The 17,093-nt window shown below is 36.2% G+C and overlaps 1 protein-coding gene across 7 annotated transcripts in view; it reads right to left on the minus strand.

The window, feature by feature from the left end:
• Positions 1–17,093, minus strand: part of LOC148676410 (neural cell adhesion molecule 2-like) — a 923,711-nt gene that overhangs the window by 172,215 nt on the left and 734,403 nt on the right. For all 7 annotated transcript variants that reach the window (XM_088607785.1, XM_088607777.1, XM_088607759.1 and 4 more), the window contains 2 exons: positions 12,257–12,444; positions 11,139–11,235 (listed from right to left, as the gene is read on the minus strand). In XM_088607785.1, coding sequence (XP_088463911.1) covers positions 11,139–11,235; positions 12,257–12,444 — 285 coding nt within the window. The remainder of the gene's footprint in view (positions 1–11,138; positions 11,236–12,256; positions 12,445–17,093) is intronic.

Consider the following 17,093-nt stretch of genomic DNA (forward strand, 5'->3'; position numbering starts at 1 on the left):
GAGTTCTTAGAGTCCAGGTGTTCCAAGGCTGTTTGTAGAGCTAGGGAGACAGCATCATCCACTGTTCTGTTGTTCTGGTAGATGGACTGCAAGGGGTCCAGGGACTCTATGATGTCATGTTGAACCACGGTTTCTGATTGTGAAATGTCCACATTTTCTTTTCTGGTACACAACTGTCGGCACAGTATTTAATATAGCTGGTGACTGTGTCTGTATACTCATTTAAATCTGTGTTGGGAGCTCTGAATGCATCTCAGTCTGTACAATCAAAGCAGTCTATTAACCTGCTTTCCGCCTCTTCAGACCAACAGTTCCCAATAGGAGAGGTCTTCAGCCTCTGTTTGCAGTCCGGAGCAACAGGAGAGTGATGTGGTCCGATTTGCCGAAACTTGGTTTGGGAAGCGCTTTGTATGCTCCTTTTATTGTTGTGTAGCAGTGGTCCAAAATATTGCCTTTTCTTGTTGGTACAGTGACATGCTGAATGTACAGATGCAGCCATTCAAAGTTCACGGTACAAACCCGTACTGTGGCCAACTACGAGTCCGCCACTGCGCCGTACCGTGGTACATGATTGGCTGGCCAAAATGACCTACAGGGGCACTCATGGTGCATTGGTCGGTAGTGAAAAGATTTAATCATTTAATCTCTTTACTGTGCACGTTTTAATCCGCTTAGTATTAAATATTTATATGGAATTTTACAACTAAAGGGAAATTTTAGTAGCTGAGCATAAAAAGAAGAGGAGCATAACGCATCTGAAGGTCATAAACGATATCAATTTAGGAACATAAACATATTATGTAAACTGTATATTGCTGGTCTTGGTAGTTTAAAGAAAAAATACACACCAGTATTCCATTTCTCCCTAAACATTTTAAGCATCAAAGTCTTACATGTGGTTATTTCAGAAACGTTTTTACGTGCTCCTTCTGACCATATTACTGTACGTTTATAACTTTGTGAAAATTGATCGTTTTAACCTTTTCTGCGAATATGCTCGTTATCGGATTAAACAAAAGCATACTTTTAGAATTGGATTAATAGGGAATAAAATATGGATTTAAGTAAATAAATTAATAATGGTGTAACTATATTCATGTACTGTTGCAAAAACAGTAGTATAAGACTTTCCATTGACATATCTTTGTAACATCACTGTGTCTGTGGTGTGATAGCTTACGTGACTGACTTATAACCGTGAGGTTGAGTGTTCAAACCCAGCTATCGCCGTCAGTTTTCTTTTAACAAATAAACATTTCTTTGAAAAACTAAAATAGCAAATATTATTGGCATTATATTGACATTTTTTATATTTCTAAATATCACAACATGTTCGTACACAGCAGTACCGCAGGGTGTAGGGCGCAAATCTACATGAGCCTGAAAACCCTATATTAATGTTGTGCATTCGCCAGGCGCTGCGCGGTTATCGCATCTCTCTCTCTCTCTCTCTCTCTCTCTCTCTCTCTCTCTCTCTCTCTCTCTCTCTGTGTCTACGTTGTTTGTAAACAAACCAGTTTCACAGGTATTTTCAAAGTAGAATAAGGGCAAGTCAACCTTCCCCCGCTGACATGTTTTCTTAGAAAAACAGATTCACAACGTGAAGCTCTGTCAGTCTTCTGTGTAAAAAAAAATCTGTTCGAACAAATTGGGTGCTGTTTTTAAGATGCTGCTGAGTAAAGTATAGGAAATTTCTTGCTGTCAGCATTATTGTGTATATAGTTGACCCTTACCTGAATGAAAACAGGACATAAAGAAACGGTTTCAGAAATCAAACAAAGCTTTATTCCCGTGCTTACAATCTGGGTAATTGGAGGCTGCGCTGTTCTGCTTCCTGTGGTGATATATGGGTCCTGATCTTTAAAATACATTTGGTTTGAAGCAAGTCAATGGAAAGTCTTATACTACTGTTTGTGCAACAGTTCATGAATATAGTTACACTGTTATTAATTTATTTAGATACGCAAATCCATATTATATTCCCTATTAATCCAATTCTAAAAGTATGCTTTTGTTTAATCTGATAATGAGCATATTCGCAGAAAAGGTTAAAACAATCAATTGTCACAAAGTATATAAACGTACAGTAATATTGTCAGAAGGAGCATGTAAAAACGTTTCCGAAATAACTACATGTAAGACTTTGATGCTTAAAATGTTTAGGGAGAAATGGAATACTGGTGTGTATTTTTTCTTTAAACTACCAAGACCAGTAATATACAGTACAGTTTACATAACATGTTTATGTTCCTAAATTAATATAGTTTATGAGCATGTGAAAGGCATGGTGAATCGAAAATTCTCATGACTTACTTTGTATGATTGGAAACAAATACGTGATCGGATCAACTAAATGCTGTGGTGTTACTTTTTGTCAATGAAAAAATAAAGTCTTTTCATTTCAAGACGATAACAAAGAATGTGGACCAGGTTAATACTTTGTGTTTACGGCTTGTCCAAGGTCATTCATTATTAATACTATTAGGAATATCTTGATAAAAGACTTTGATGCATAAAATATTTCTGCATAATTAAAATATTTATGATAAAGGTGGTAGGTTGTGTACTTTTGTCCAACTGAGCAATCTTGCTTTCATAAAATATACCAACTTTTTAATGTATAATGATTAACATGCTGTAATACACAGTTTAAATTTAAAAGCTCAAATGCTGTACATGAGAGGTTAAGCTTTATTGGCTCCTCCTGGCGGTTTTACAAGGTGATGGCGGATACTTTCGCTGTGTGCTGCTTCCATGCGGGCTTGAGGTTGAAAGTAAACGTCCTTAATAATGGTGGCAGAAAACTCCCTCGGTAAATAAAAAGGTCGACATTTTATGGTCAGGTGTTCTAGAGGATGAGCAGGATTAAGAGATTACCTCTATGTTGGTGCACCATTTGCTGTTGACCAGGAAGCAAATGCCTCCTCCTTTGTGTTTGTCGGTTGCTTGGCGGTAAACGGTGAACCCCTTTGGTTGGATGGTGGTGTTCTGGATGCATGCATTCGGCCAGGTTTCAGTGAAGGCATACACACAGCATTCCCTCAGGTCCCTTTCCGTGTTGATCCGACAGTGTAGCTCATCTATCTTATTGTCCAGTGACTGAACATTAGCTAACAATATAGACGGCAGCGGTGTCCTGTGTGGACGCCTCAGTAGACATGCTAGTATGCCGCCTCGTCTCCCCCGGCGTCTGCCCACCTATTGTTGTTGTTCGCCGCATCTCTATCCAGTCCGGCAGCTTGGGTTCGGTAAGTAAAAAAAGTTGTTTGATGACCCTAAGGAGTCTGTCCTCAGGTTTAAAAATGTTTGTCTGCCATACAGATGCAGCCATTCAAAGTGCGCGGTACAGACTCCGCGGTACAGATACCGCAGGTATAATGACACGCGATACCGCGGTGCGTGATTGGTTGACCGACAGGGGCACTCGATATTAATTTTGGAACGTAAACATACAGTATATAGCTGGTCTTGGTACTTTAAAGAAAAAAATACACACCAGTATTCCATTTCTCCCTAAACATTGTAAGCTTCGAAGTCTTTAACTAATGTGATACCGGAGTCAACAAGCATACTTTTAGAATTTGATTAAAAGGGAATATAATATGGAATCGCGTATCTCAAGAAATTAATAACGGTATGATTATATCCGTGTTCTGCGGCAGGGCTGTGTAGGGCTGTATATAATATGGAATCGTGTATCTAAAGAATTTAATAACGGTATGATTATATCCGTGTACTGCGGCAGGGCTGTGTAGGGCTGTTTCGCCTACCTGATCATGCGAGCTGTCTTGTAGCCTACTGGTCTAGGTGCGTGACTACCAACTGGCAGGTTGTGTGTTCGAATCCAGCTGGTGCTGGACTTTTCATTTTTATTTATTTATTTTTTAATCGCGTAACATAAACATATTACCGTATGCAAACTGTACTGTATACAGTATGCATATGTATATTTAATGTCTTAACTGTGCCCGTTTAATTGAATTAAAAAAAAAATTATTTAACACGAACATTAAGCTGTTTACATCTTCCGCCTGAGAACAGTCACCCGTTGCTACCCAACGCAGAATGGTGATTGGCTGACACTATCTGACACCCCTCTGATTGGAGAAAAAAGACGTGCTGGTGTGCTATACACACTACCAGGAAGAGGATTGCTTTCTATTCAAAACGTGTATTTTAAAAGTTTAAGAAGTAAAAACCTTACAGCGTACACAGATTTCTAAACTGATCAGGATCGTTATCTTTGTCTTATGCATAATAATGTTCACCGCTCTGTCCAGCAAATTAATAATAAACTTTATTTTATATAGCGTTTTAAACGAATAAGTAATTAGATTGCTCATAAACCTAATCACTTGCTTTTTCTTTTTATTTAGGCTCAGATTTCAACTATAGATCGAATTATTAATAACCATAATAACAACCAACCAACAAAAACAACCATATAAACATAATGGTGGTGCTGGACCTTCCAGTTTTATTTATTTATTTTTTAATCGCGTAACATAAACATATTACCGTATGCAAACTGTACTGTATACAATATGTATATGTATATTTAATGTCTTAACTGTGCCCGTTTAAGTATTGAATATTCATATCTAATTTTACCACTGAAGGGAAATCTTAACATAAACATACAGTATATGGCTGGTCTCGGTACTTTAAAGAAAAAAATACACACCAGTATTCCATTTCTCCCTAAACATTGTAAGCTTCGAAGTCTTTAACTAACGTGATACCGGAGTCAACAAGCATACTTTTAGAATTTGATTAAAAGGGAATATAATATGGAATCGCGTATCTCAAGAAATTAATAACGATATAATTATATTCATGTTGCAAAAGAACTGCAACGGACATAAAAACTCCCTTGCATGGTTTCATTACGACCAGAATCGGTCTTGAGATATTTTTAACTTGATTTACAGTATTTGAGAGGTATGTCTTAACACCGATACTACAGTGCTTAAGTACTGCTCACGTATATGTTTCTAGGTTTATATTATGCATTTCATACGCTCAAATTACTTTTGAGCAACTAATAAGAAGCGCGAAACGGTATGCGTTTTACTTTCGTTTTGTGCTGGGACCCGTGTATTGATTAGAGATATCAAGTACATACAAGTCATTTTTTAAATGTTGTAGTTCGTCTTGAAAAAATGTTACGAGTACATCATCTGTCAACAATTACACAGGTTCTGTTTCCATATTGCGGATTTTGGTTACGTAATATTATTTTCTAGATTTCACGTTGTGAATATGATGGGATGTCTGATGGGATGTTTCTAAAAATCCACCCTCTGTAAAACGTCTTCTCTAGTTGTCCTGCATATGTATTCGCTAATGAAGCTGTGTGTTCTGAGCCTAGATCTCTACATTTCTGTATGAACCAGCTTAGAGGGCTAAAGACAGCTTGTGTTTAAATTGAGTGTAAGGCAATTTATGCTTCTAAAGTCATGGTCAGCATTTATCTTTGTACTGTGCTGTAAACTTGTTCTGTGCCAAGTCACATTATTTTATAGCGTTTTTAAAGCGTTATCAAATACGGTGTTACTGTAGTTTACTGAGTCCCATGTCACATGGTCTGTGATTGAAACCTGTAAAACCGGTTTAATTCATCACAGCCAGCACTCTTCAGGTGTGAGGGTCTTGTGCTCAGAATGAAACGCTAAAATGTTTGTGTATATTCTAATGGTAGTGGGGACGGGGTGTGTGGGAACAGGTTTGGTTGAAACATTTTCTCTGAAAGCATTTTCTTCGCAGTTTAACCGATCTTGTTACAGCATGTTACAGTTTACTATTATTAACCATATTAATTTTAAGTGCTTAATGTAAAATCTTGTAAAAATATATTTTCATTGTTCAAATATACATTAAGTCTGACTATCATATAATAAGTTAAATACAAAACTAAAGAAAAAATAGGGTTAAATATAATTCAAAATATTTTGCTAACAATGTTAACTGTTTATGAATAATAAAATTTATTAACTAAGGAGTAGGATGGCACAGTTGTTAGTATGTTTTTTGTTTTGTTTCTTTTTCATAAATACAACAGTAGTACCTGATGTCTCAGTGGCTTTCAAAATTAAATTATGCATGCAAACCTGTGAACTAGAAAGATAACTAAGATATCCATCCATTATATTCCACAATATCCATGAAATATATGGCGCTGAAATACAGTATGTGTGACGCATAAAAGACACCAAGGGATTGGGTGAGCTCCCATCACAAAAAAAAAACTGCGAACCTGCACTACAGCGACCATAGTACAGTATGGAGATCAAGGCGTTTTACGGGAAGAGACGGGGTGCTTCTGCCGCCCCAGCTTCCAAAGAGCGAAGGGTAAGCAAATACAGCAGACTTCATCTGAAATACGCGATTACAGCGCATATTACAAGGTATTATTGCCGTTTTGAATTTTAAATTCAATTATAATTATTTCTTCGTAGCCTGTTCTTCAAGAAAACACCGCACGGGCGAAACGATCTACCACCAGGACAGTAAAAAAGAAAGCGGTAAGACGGAAAAAAAGAAAAGTTTATTTTGACTTCTGTTCCGCGACTGATGAATACTACTGTGTGACTTTATTTCTTACATGAATTATGTTATTTTGCCACAGGCCATGGGTCTCTGCTCTTGGCCACTGGCCAGGGTGCCAACCTGTAGAAGCAGCACCTGTATGGAGACATTTCGGCAGCAGCGGGAGCATTACGATGCATTACTGGGGAGGATTGGGAGGCTAGAGTTCCAGCAGTCAAACAGTTGAGCAGCTGTCTCCCGAAAAGTGCCTCTCCCCGCCGCGCAGGCTGCAATGCCTGGCGGAAGCTCTGCCCCCCGCAGAGCACACACCGCCTCAGGACACTCCATCCCGGCCTCTCAGTTCACCACCGCGCAGGAATCTGTTGATGCTGTCCCCGCTGGCTATCTCCCCCCAGGAAGCACAGCGGAATTCACAGATGCCAGTGGGACGAATAATTCTCCCAGATGTCCAACTACTACCCATCACCCAGGAGATGGAGGGGGGGTTGTACTTGCAGTGCATCGGCATAGACGGGAAAGCAAGAGCCGACCGCTACGCCGCACTCGTGTTTCGAAATCTTGTGACTTTTGAAATTTACTGGGGGTGGACCACGTCTGTAAATTTCGATGGGTCCAGAGGCAAAAGTGCCTTGCCTTGCAATCTCCGGGAAACCATTAGTACGATGGTGAATCGGAGATTCTCAACCCTTGCTGCGTACGACTGGAAAAGAATTCGTGATCGGATCAACGAAATGCTTCGTAGGAGGAGGCGGTCTTTTCCTCTTGTCTAACAGTCTGTCCACAAACAAAACATTCCTGTTAGACAAGAGGAATTGAAAAAAAAACAAGGTTGTCAATGAAAACCGGTGTGTGTGTCTCTCCCTGCTGGATGTCCCTCTCACAAACTGCTGAATGAATAAAATAATTTTATTGAAAACGAGTTTGCGATTGTCTGGTCTTTAAATTCTGGAGATACGCGATTCCATATTATATTCCCTTTTAATCAAATTCTAAAAGTATGCTTGTTGACTCCGGTATCGCGTTAGTTAAAGACTTCGATGCTTAAAATGTTTAGGGAGCCATATACTGTATGTTTAAGTTCCAAAATTAATATCGTTTATGGGCTTCACACGCGTTGCAGTATGCTCAGGCACTAAGTAAAAGGAGATGCTTCGTATTGCTTGACTAATTTTAAAAACTAAGTTATAAATATAAAAATTGCAGGCGCTGCTCTGGTGCGTCGGCTCCTACACAGTGCCTGTCTGCCGTAAGCGTTACAATATACATACAGTACCCAACACTGCTTGTACCCATCTGTCATGCAAATAAAACACCTTGAATTGAATTGAATTGAGGGGAGAAGGGGGGGATACTAAAGCCAATACTGGCTCAATGGGCTTTGACGTGCTAATGCGTTGGTTTAACGGTCCGGGTGTGGCAGGCTTCCAATGTCAACTCGACTCGATTTGAAGACAATGAACGTATTTTTGCCCTAAATGAATTAATAGCAAACATGGTTTACATAAAATACATTTTTCCAAGAAAGTTTATAATAATACGATCTAAAGTTGAAATCTGAGCCTACTTTAAAAATAAAGGAAAAGCATTTTCAGAGAGCAATCACGCTGTGTTTATGTAGAAAAAGTGATTAGGTTTATGAGCAATCTAATTACCTATTCGCTTAAAACGCTATATAAAATAAAGTTTATTTAGAGATGAATGATCAGTGTCGCAGTTTAAATAATGTGAGTCAGGAAACTAACACAGCGCCACCGGATTTAATAACGCAATAAAAACGCTATAAAATAATGTGACACAGTACAGCACAGTACAACAATACTGACCATGACTTTAGAAGCATAAATTACCTTACACTCAATTTAAACACAAGCTGTCTTTCTGTATGAACCTCTAAGCTGGTTCATACAGAAAATGTAGAAATGCATTAGCCTGATAATGATTAAAAAACACATAATTAAACACGCGTTTGCGATTTAAATCAGAACACGATTTAAATCAATATAAATGTTTATATTGTAACGCATACTGTCCAGCCTCCATTTCTCTATAAAAATTTACTGTTGCACACACACACACAATAGAAGCAGGAACCGCTGTCAGAAGGGAAGATATGTTCAAAATAACGCAATTAATGTTCGATATTTTGAAATATAAAAGTCAATTGATTGTCCATAATATCGCTTACCTATTTTTTCGAAGAAATGTTTGTTAAAAGAAAAGTCCAGCACCAGCTGGATTCAACACACAACCTGCCAGTTGGTAGTCACGCACCTAGACCAGTAGGCTACAAGAGAGCTCGCATGATCAGGCAGGCGGAACAGCCCTACACAGCCCTGCCGCAGTACACGGCTATAATCATACCGTTATTAAATTCTTTAGATACGCGATTCCATATTATATTCCCTTTTAATCAAATTCTAAAAGTATGCTTGTTGACTCCGGTATCACGTTAGTTAAAGACTTCGAAGCTTACAATGTTTAGGGAGAAATGGAATACCGGTGTGTATTTTTCCTTGTGATATTTTAAGCTCTAGTTGAATGATAGGTGTCGCATTTTAAATCATTTTCGTAGCTAGAAATTATGAAACGCCCTGTTAAAAGCAAGGAAGTTTTTATGCCCCGTTGAAGTAAAACAAAATGCCTGACAAAGTATGGCTTGGACAGATTCCAAGTGCTTGTACAAATGTGCTAAAGAAATTATACTTTGAGTATACAGCTTGTCCAAAGTCATCCATTATTAATACTATTAGTAATATCTTCAGTAAAGGCTTTGATGCATAAATATTTCTGATAAAGGTAGGTTGTGTACTTTTGTCCAACTGAGCAATCTTGCTTTCATAAAATATACCAACATTTTAATGACTGATGATTAACATGCTGTAATACACAGTTCAAAATTAAAGGCTCAAATGCTGTACATGAGAGGTTAAGCTCCCCCTGGCGGTTTTACAAGGCGACGCCGGATAGTTAGTCACGTGACACACGTGAAATGCGTGATACCGCGTGATACTGTGACACGCCCACCGGGGTATGCCGCGAAATACCTCACCCATTTTGAATGGCTGCATCTGTAAGTAATGACAGCCATTAAGCATCCAACACAAAAGAAGAGCATTAACATACAAATAAACATTAAAACAGTCACACAATGAGAGCTTTCTGTAAACCATCGTCATCTTGCTGGTGCCCGATCCTTGTGCAGCTTTGGTTCCCGGACATTTTTTTTTGTTGGACAATTATCTGTTGTTTTTTACTGACCTGTTTGTGCTTATTTGCTCTTAAATATAGTATAATTCTGTAAGGTTTTAAAGCCACTACAGTATGTATATAATTAATATTGTTTTATGATCAAATTCTAAAATACATTTTTGAATTACTTTTTTACTTAAATTATCATTCAGACAAATAAAGATTATTTAATGTGTATTTAAACATGAAAAAAAACGTCAGACATTTTTTTAATAACCACAGTAAGTGACAAGTTAAGATTAAAATGTTTATAAAGATGGAAAATTGTTGCATGCCTTTTTTTAGATACCACTGCTAGCTATAAACAGTATGTTTATTATATTTCTACTCGTAAATTAATATAATAATTGATGTACAGAGAAGTTTTTATACTTCACTTATTTTTATTTTCATCTATCAAGATTTCCCTTTAGTTACATAATTCCATATTATATTCCATATTAAGTGGATCTGAAGAAGTATAGTAGCGGAACAGATTAAATGAAGCAATCTTTTTGCTAACACCTAACAACACAGTGTATTGTATAGTGTACTGCATATGTATTGATCATCTTAGGCCTGTAAATCACACAGCCAAATCACACCGTGATGTAATGCAACATGTTTAACATGGCAGTGAGTTCTGCCATATATTCTGAGTGGCTTCATCTGTATTTTTTACATTATGATGAGCCCTCATTAAAGGAAATAAGTGAGGTTCTTGACTCCACTGCCTGTGAGTCGACCTAAGGATCTGTTTACACCATTGTGTCTATTGCATCAGTGAACATTGGTGTGCACTGGGCCCATGTATGGTCAATAGGACTGAGAACCATGATGGTGTCGCTGCTTCCTCACAGATGAAATGTTGTAGTTATCCAAGTTTCTGATGCAGTCAGCATGACAGTATGAGAATAATCATGTTCATGGAGCATGATGATATGTTGATCTTGTAGTGGTGTCATAGCCAATCACTGATATATTGCCAAATAGAAGTTACTACTTAGGAACATTCCAGGTGGCAGGTGAACAGTGCATTGACTGAGTCCAAGCACAAAGACATTCTCTTAAAAGAGAGTGATATATTGATTCCTTTCTGTGTTTGTCTTTCTTAATTTTTATTAGTCACTTAATTATCAACAAGTTAGTTCCTTTCATCACCTTTGCTCAATCCATTATCTCCCTGATAAGGTGATTTAGTGTTTATGTAACTGTAAAAGTTATTTGGGTGTATCATAGTCATAATTGATCAATTCATCAAAATTAACACAAAAACATTTAATCAACATTCAAAATTAACCCATATCATTTATTTTTCTAAATATGTTTATATTTATAAGCTCACAAATATAAATACTCACCAGCCTGTGCCAGGATGAACTCCTGGAATCTCATTCCTATCTTATTGCTGGCTGTGCAGTTATATCGACCAAAATCTCGTTCAGACACTGGAGTTACCTAAAAAAACACAAAAACATCAAGATTTTTTTTTCCAGAATAACAGATAGGGACCTAAGATCTAAACTTACATGTGTGTACAATCAAAATTGCACATGTATATTTTTAGATTTCCAGAATGATTTATGTCTTAATTTACATGATTGAAATAATGTTGGGCCTGGATTTACTTGAAATACATTAGATTGAACACAGTAATCTTTATAAACAATGAGTCTGTTTTAAATCTAAATATATACCCAATTTGCAATTACCCATTAAGACTTGTCTCTCTGGCAAAGAATCATGTACCTGCATAAACAGAACAGGGATATCTTCAATTATATATCAATATACAATTTAATATAATATAAACAATTACCTCTAATATGCCTACCTGTAAGAGTCATTCACTTTGGACAAATTTCAAGTTCTAAACCACCTGATAGGAGAGTTAGCACTATTGGAAGAACAGTGCATCACTCACTGGCATCATGGCAATATTACCCATGTTTCCAAATACAAATGTTATAAATCAGCATTGTGCTTCAAAACGTCAGGGCCCTAGGTTTAATTTCAAGATCATCTTAGGTGGAGTTTGCATATTTCCCCTATTTTGTCAGGTTTTCTGATTTCCTTCCACCTCCCACAAAATATACTTGGCTAGGTTTGATAGGATATTATGAAGTTTCTATTTTCATTCCATCTTTTAATTATATTCTGTACTTTTTGGTTATGGAAGGCTAGAGTCTAATCCTCACTAGGATATGTGGCTTACTGAGATTGTAGATATAGATGAACTATAAATGTTTTTATATTAAAAAGTTTAAATCACTAAGTCATAAGACGTTTTCAGAATAATGACACTTTTTAATGTATGAACTGCTTAAGTATTGTTTTTGCAACTGAACTACATTATTGAATAGTATTTTCTTTAATGTTTAGCATAGCCAGGCTCATTCATATAATGCATGTTTGCAATGCACTATAAAGATTAAGAATAAAATTTTATGTTTGAACATTTCAGAAATCTGTTACTGACCTCTAGCAGAGATCTCCCATCAGTATTGTATACTCTGGTGTGGCCTGTGCCCTCCCCTGATATTGTCATCTTGTTCCTCTTCCAAAGTATGGAGGCCAGAGGATTTGCTATGACATCACAACTGATATTGATGGGGTTTCCTTCCCAAGAGAAGTAGATGGTGTAATTAGATAGAAACGTGGGAGCATCTAATAAAAAAGAGGAAAAGAACCATGAAAAACAGAAAAAAGCATATATATTTTCTTTCACAAATATGACATGATTTTATTAATATCAATATGTATTTTAATATGTCAGTCTTTTAAAAAATAATTATTTTAATTATTGTTGGTTCATAGTATGCCAAAATGGAATGCTTTGAAAGTTGTATAACAATGCAACATGTTCGCGGAAAAAAAGTAATAACATGCAATCCACAACTTTTTACAAGTTACTTTTGATTATATAAAACGCACTTAATGTTTTTAATGATAATACCACATTAATACTGCATAAAATGAATGCTTGTGAAACAAATAACCTCAATCCCCAAAAGTTCTGATATTGTTAACATATAGAATATATATATATAGAATACATACATACAGAATATATTTGTCATCCTGCACAATGATAAAGTGTTAATTGTTCATGACACATCACATTCTTTGCCACTGGTATTTTTATTTCATGAAGGGTTCTGTTAAAAGGATAGGAGAGCCACAAACATCCAAAAAAACATCCCCATACAATGAGAAACCTGACCCTAACAAGATTTTTTGATTTGGGCACAATTGTCAATCAAGCCTTATTTACAGCACAGTATCTCTGATGAAAAATAAAGTATGTCACAAGCTGATAAAGCACCAAAGGAAAAAAAAAACACCAGCGACTGTTTCCATATTTACTTGAGATCCATATTCTGTCATTTCTAAGCAGACAGAACTTTATTACTAAATGTAATCTTGATGTTAGCAACAATTAAGGGTGTTACATTTGGGCAGGAGCCTGCAACTTTATTACTTTTGTGGATATATTATGCTTACTCACAGGATTTCATTTTGAAGATTGATGATTGGTTGTCACATTTTCACACTTCTGGATTGTAACTAAGCCCCATAACTAAACAAATTAGCTTCATTAGAGCACTGGTTATCAGTTCCTGCATGCAGTTCATGGCAAGGGTGTTTTATGAGTGTTTTGGCACAAAGCATAGCCCACATTCTCGCTGATAGCAATGTCATCATGATATTTTAGCTGATCGCGGAATCTAATACTGTACTATCATTACAATAACTGAAAGCTTTATTACTTCTGGAACTCTGCATTGAATACTATTCAAACAAAATGCTATAGATTCCCATTTATTAACCTCATACATGGAATACATTTCCCCCTATCTAAGAATTCCATTTGTATTGTTCTTAAAAAATATATACTGGATCTCTACATACTGTTTATGCTATTTTATTTGCATGCAAAAACAGTTAGAAAATAACAGGATTTGCTAATTAAACATATACAGTTTAAGGCAAAAGTCAGTGAACCCCTCAGTATTTTCACATTTATCACATATTTGAAAACTAATATGTTCTGGGTTTTGATTTAAGTCATAATAATAGATAAAGGTAACCTGAATAACAAAATACACAGAGCACAATACTCAATTACAACATTTGTTTATCCTGAATGAAGCAACATTCAGTATCCATGTATGACAAAGTATGTGAACCTTTAGATTCAAGGGGTGGCATCCTCTTGAGCAACAATGACTGCAACTAAACACTTCCTGTAACCATTGATCAGTCTCCCACCTCACATTTGTCTAGATACATTTTTGCCTATTCCTATTTACAGAGCTCTATCAACTCTGTTTATTTGAGGGCTGACTTGCATGGAGAGTTTACTTTAGGTCCTGCTACAACATTTCGATGGGGTTTTGGTGTCAATTTTAACTAACTAGGCCACTGTAAAACACAGAGTATCTTCTTCTGCAGCCATTCTTTTGTAGATCTATTCGTGTGTTTATGATCATTGTCTTGCTGTAAGTCTCACTTTGAGTTCAGCTTCAGGTTGCAGGTGGCCTGACATTTTCTAGAATCTTCTAATACAATGCTGAATTCATGGTAGTGTCAATGATGGCAAACTAAATATGCAGCCATTCAAAATGGGTGGGGTATTTCGCGGTTTTCCCCGGTTGGCGTGTCGCAGTATCACGCAGTATCACAGGGTTAATCGCGTCATTTGACGTTATGCCGGAAAGTGTCCGCCATCACCTTGTAAAACCGCCAGGAGGAGCCAATAAAGCATAACCTCTCATGTACAGCATTTGAGCTTTAAATTTAAACTGTGGATTACAGCATGTTAATCATCAGTCATTAAAAAGTTGGTATATTTTATGAAAGCAAGATTGCTCAGTTGGACAAAAGTACACAACCTACCTTTATCAGAAATATTTTTGCATCAAAGCCTTTGCCGAAGATATTACTAATAGTATTAATAATGAATGACTTTGGACAAGCTGTAAACTCAAAGTATAATTTCTTTAGCACATTTGGACAAACACTTGGAATCTGTCCAAGCCCCACTATGTCACGTATTTTCTTTTACTGCAACGGACATAAAAACTCCCTTGCTTTTAACAGAGCGTTTCATAATTTCTAACGACGAAAATTATTTAAACTGCGACACTTATCATTCAACCAGAGCTCAAAATATCACAAGGATCCTCAAAAGCACAGCAAAGACTGTATTAAAAGATACTTGTATCAGATACATGAGAATCCAGGCTTTTTTATCAACACTTTCTTTTATGTATACCAGATATTATGGAACCACTTCAGAAGGGTGTCAGCCAGTCAGATTCCAGGAATCGGTACTTTCAAGAAAAAATACAAACCGGTATTCCATTTCTCCCTAAACATTTTAAGCATCGAAGTCTTTAACTAACATGTGAAATAGCGTGTAAAAAAGTGGTAGTTTTAAGCTTTTCTGCTAATACAATATGGAATCGCGTATCCAGAAAAATTAATAACGATATGATTATATTCGTGTACTGCGACATTTCTTTGAAAAAATAGAATAGCAATATTATGGACAATTAATTGACTTTTATATTTTTAAATATCACAATATGATAGAATTTAAGTCATTTTAATAACAATGAATAGTCACCTATGTGTTACAATATAAACATTTATATTGATTTAAATCACGTTTTGATTTAAATCGCAAACGCGGGTTTAAACATATGTGTTTTTTTTATTCACAATCAGACAAATGCAAAATAAATTGATATATTTGTCTTCTAAGTATCTTAATAAACTTTCAGCATAGCTTTCTCCCCGTTTAGATTTATTTTTCTTGGGATCTTAGGATCAAACGTGGAAAGATTAGATTGTAATCGTTTTAATTTTTTAAATACATTTTAGAAAAGTGTAATCTATACTAAAAAGCTGTACACCACCTGCTATAAAGAAACATATTGTAATACTTTCGGGCTCGGATAGGACGGACACAAGAACTCAGACTTGCAGACTTAAATCTCAACAAAACAACAACAAATCTCAATATCTTGTACGAATTATTTGTAATACAAACCAAAAACTCTCTCAAATTCCTCCAATTATCATGATCCCACCCCTTATGCAAAACCAAACCCTCCTCCCATCCCAGTTTATCCTCTTTATCATAAATAAAATCCAGCTCAATTTTCAACATAAAGCATTACACAAAATCAATACCTCAACACTCTATACTCAACAACGGTAATTCATAAACAGCCAGAACATGTAACTCCACATTCCCAAATAGACCTAATTTCCATAGCTATACTAAAAAGCTGTACACCACCTGCTATAAAGATACATATTGTAATACTTTCAGGTTCGGATAGGACAGACACAAGAACTCAGACTTGCGGAGGTAAAGCAAGGTAAAGCCTTGATTTTATATATCACCTTTAAAACACTGATTGTACCCATCTGTCATGCTAATAAAGCACCTTGAATTGAATTGAGAGAGAGAGGGGGGGAGGGCGAGCGAGCGAGTGAGCGAGCAAGAAAGCACAGCCAGGACAGACAGGCAAATAAGATACACTCCACAGACATTCACAACAGCGACATATCATAAAACGTTTGCACATAAAGTTAAATTATTATTTGTTTTTCAGGAAGTTAAAAAAAAAACACTTAAATAACTTATCCAGTCTCTCAAAATAAAATTATTTTTCAAGCAATGCAACTAACGTCGGGCAACGTGTTTTTATTAATCCAACATTGACAGCCACATCTTAAATCTTGTCAGTCAGCTCTTTTTTCTCTATGTGAATTGTGGCGATTCAAACAACTTGGGATAACAAGTGGTCTCAAAGTCACAGAGCTCACAGAGCTTCAACAACAGATGACAACTTCCTTAGTCCTTCCTTAGTCTTCCTAAAATTGTCAAATTATGAGTAAATAAAAGCATTTAATTAAAAACTTAATAAAAATTAAGTCCAAGCCATACTTTGTCAGGCATTTTGTTTTACTTCAACGGGCATAAAAAGTCCCTTGCTTTTAACAGAGCCTTTCATAATTTCTAACTACCAAAATTATTTAAACTGTGACACTTATCATTCAACCAGAGCTCGAAATATCACAAGGATCCTCAAGAGCACAGCAAAGACTGTATTAAAAGTATACTAGTGACAAACTAGTATACTTTAGATCTTTTTTCTGAACCGGGGAAAATCTGATCATGCTTCTCTATAACAATAATAAAAAACATTATTTTACATATCACATTTATGTGATATCACCTTAAGGACAGCACATACAAGGGTTAATTGCACAATGGACCGCGCAAAGAAATTTAAAAT

The sequence above is a fragment of the Lepisosteus platostomus genome, chromosome 2, assembly GCF_059453375.1.
Source record: "Lepisosteus platostomus isolate fLepPlt1 chromosome 2, fLepPlt1.hap1, whole genome shotgun sequence".
NCBI classification, from domain to species: Eukaryota; Metazoa; Chordata; class Actinopteri; order Semionotiformes; family Lepisosteidae; genus Lepisosteus; species Lepisosteus platostomus.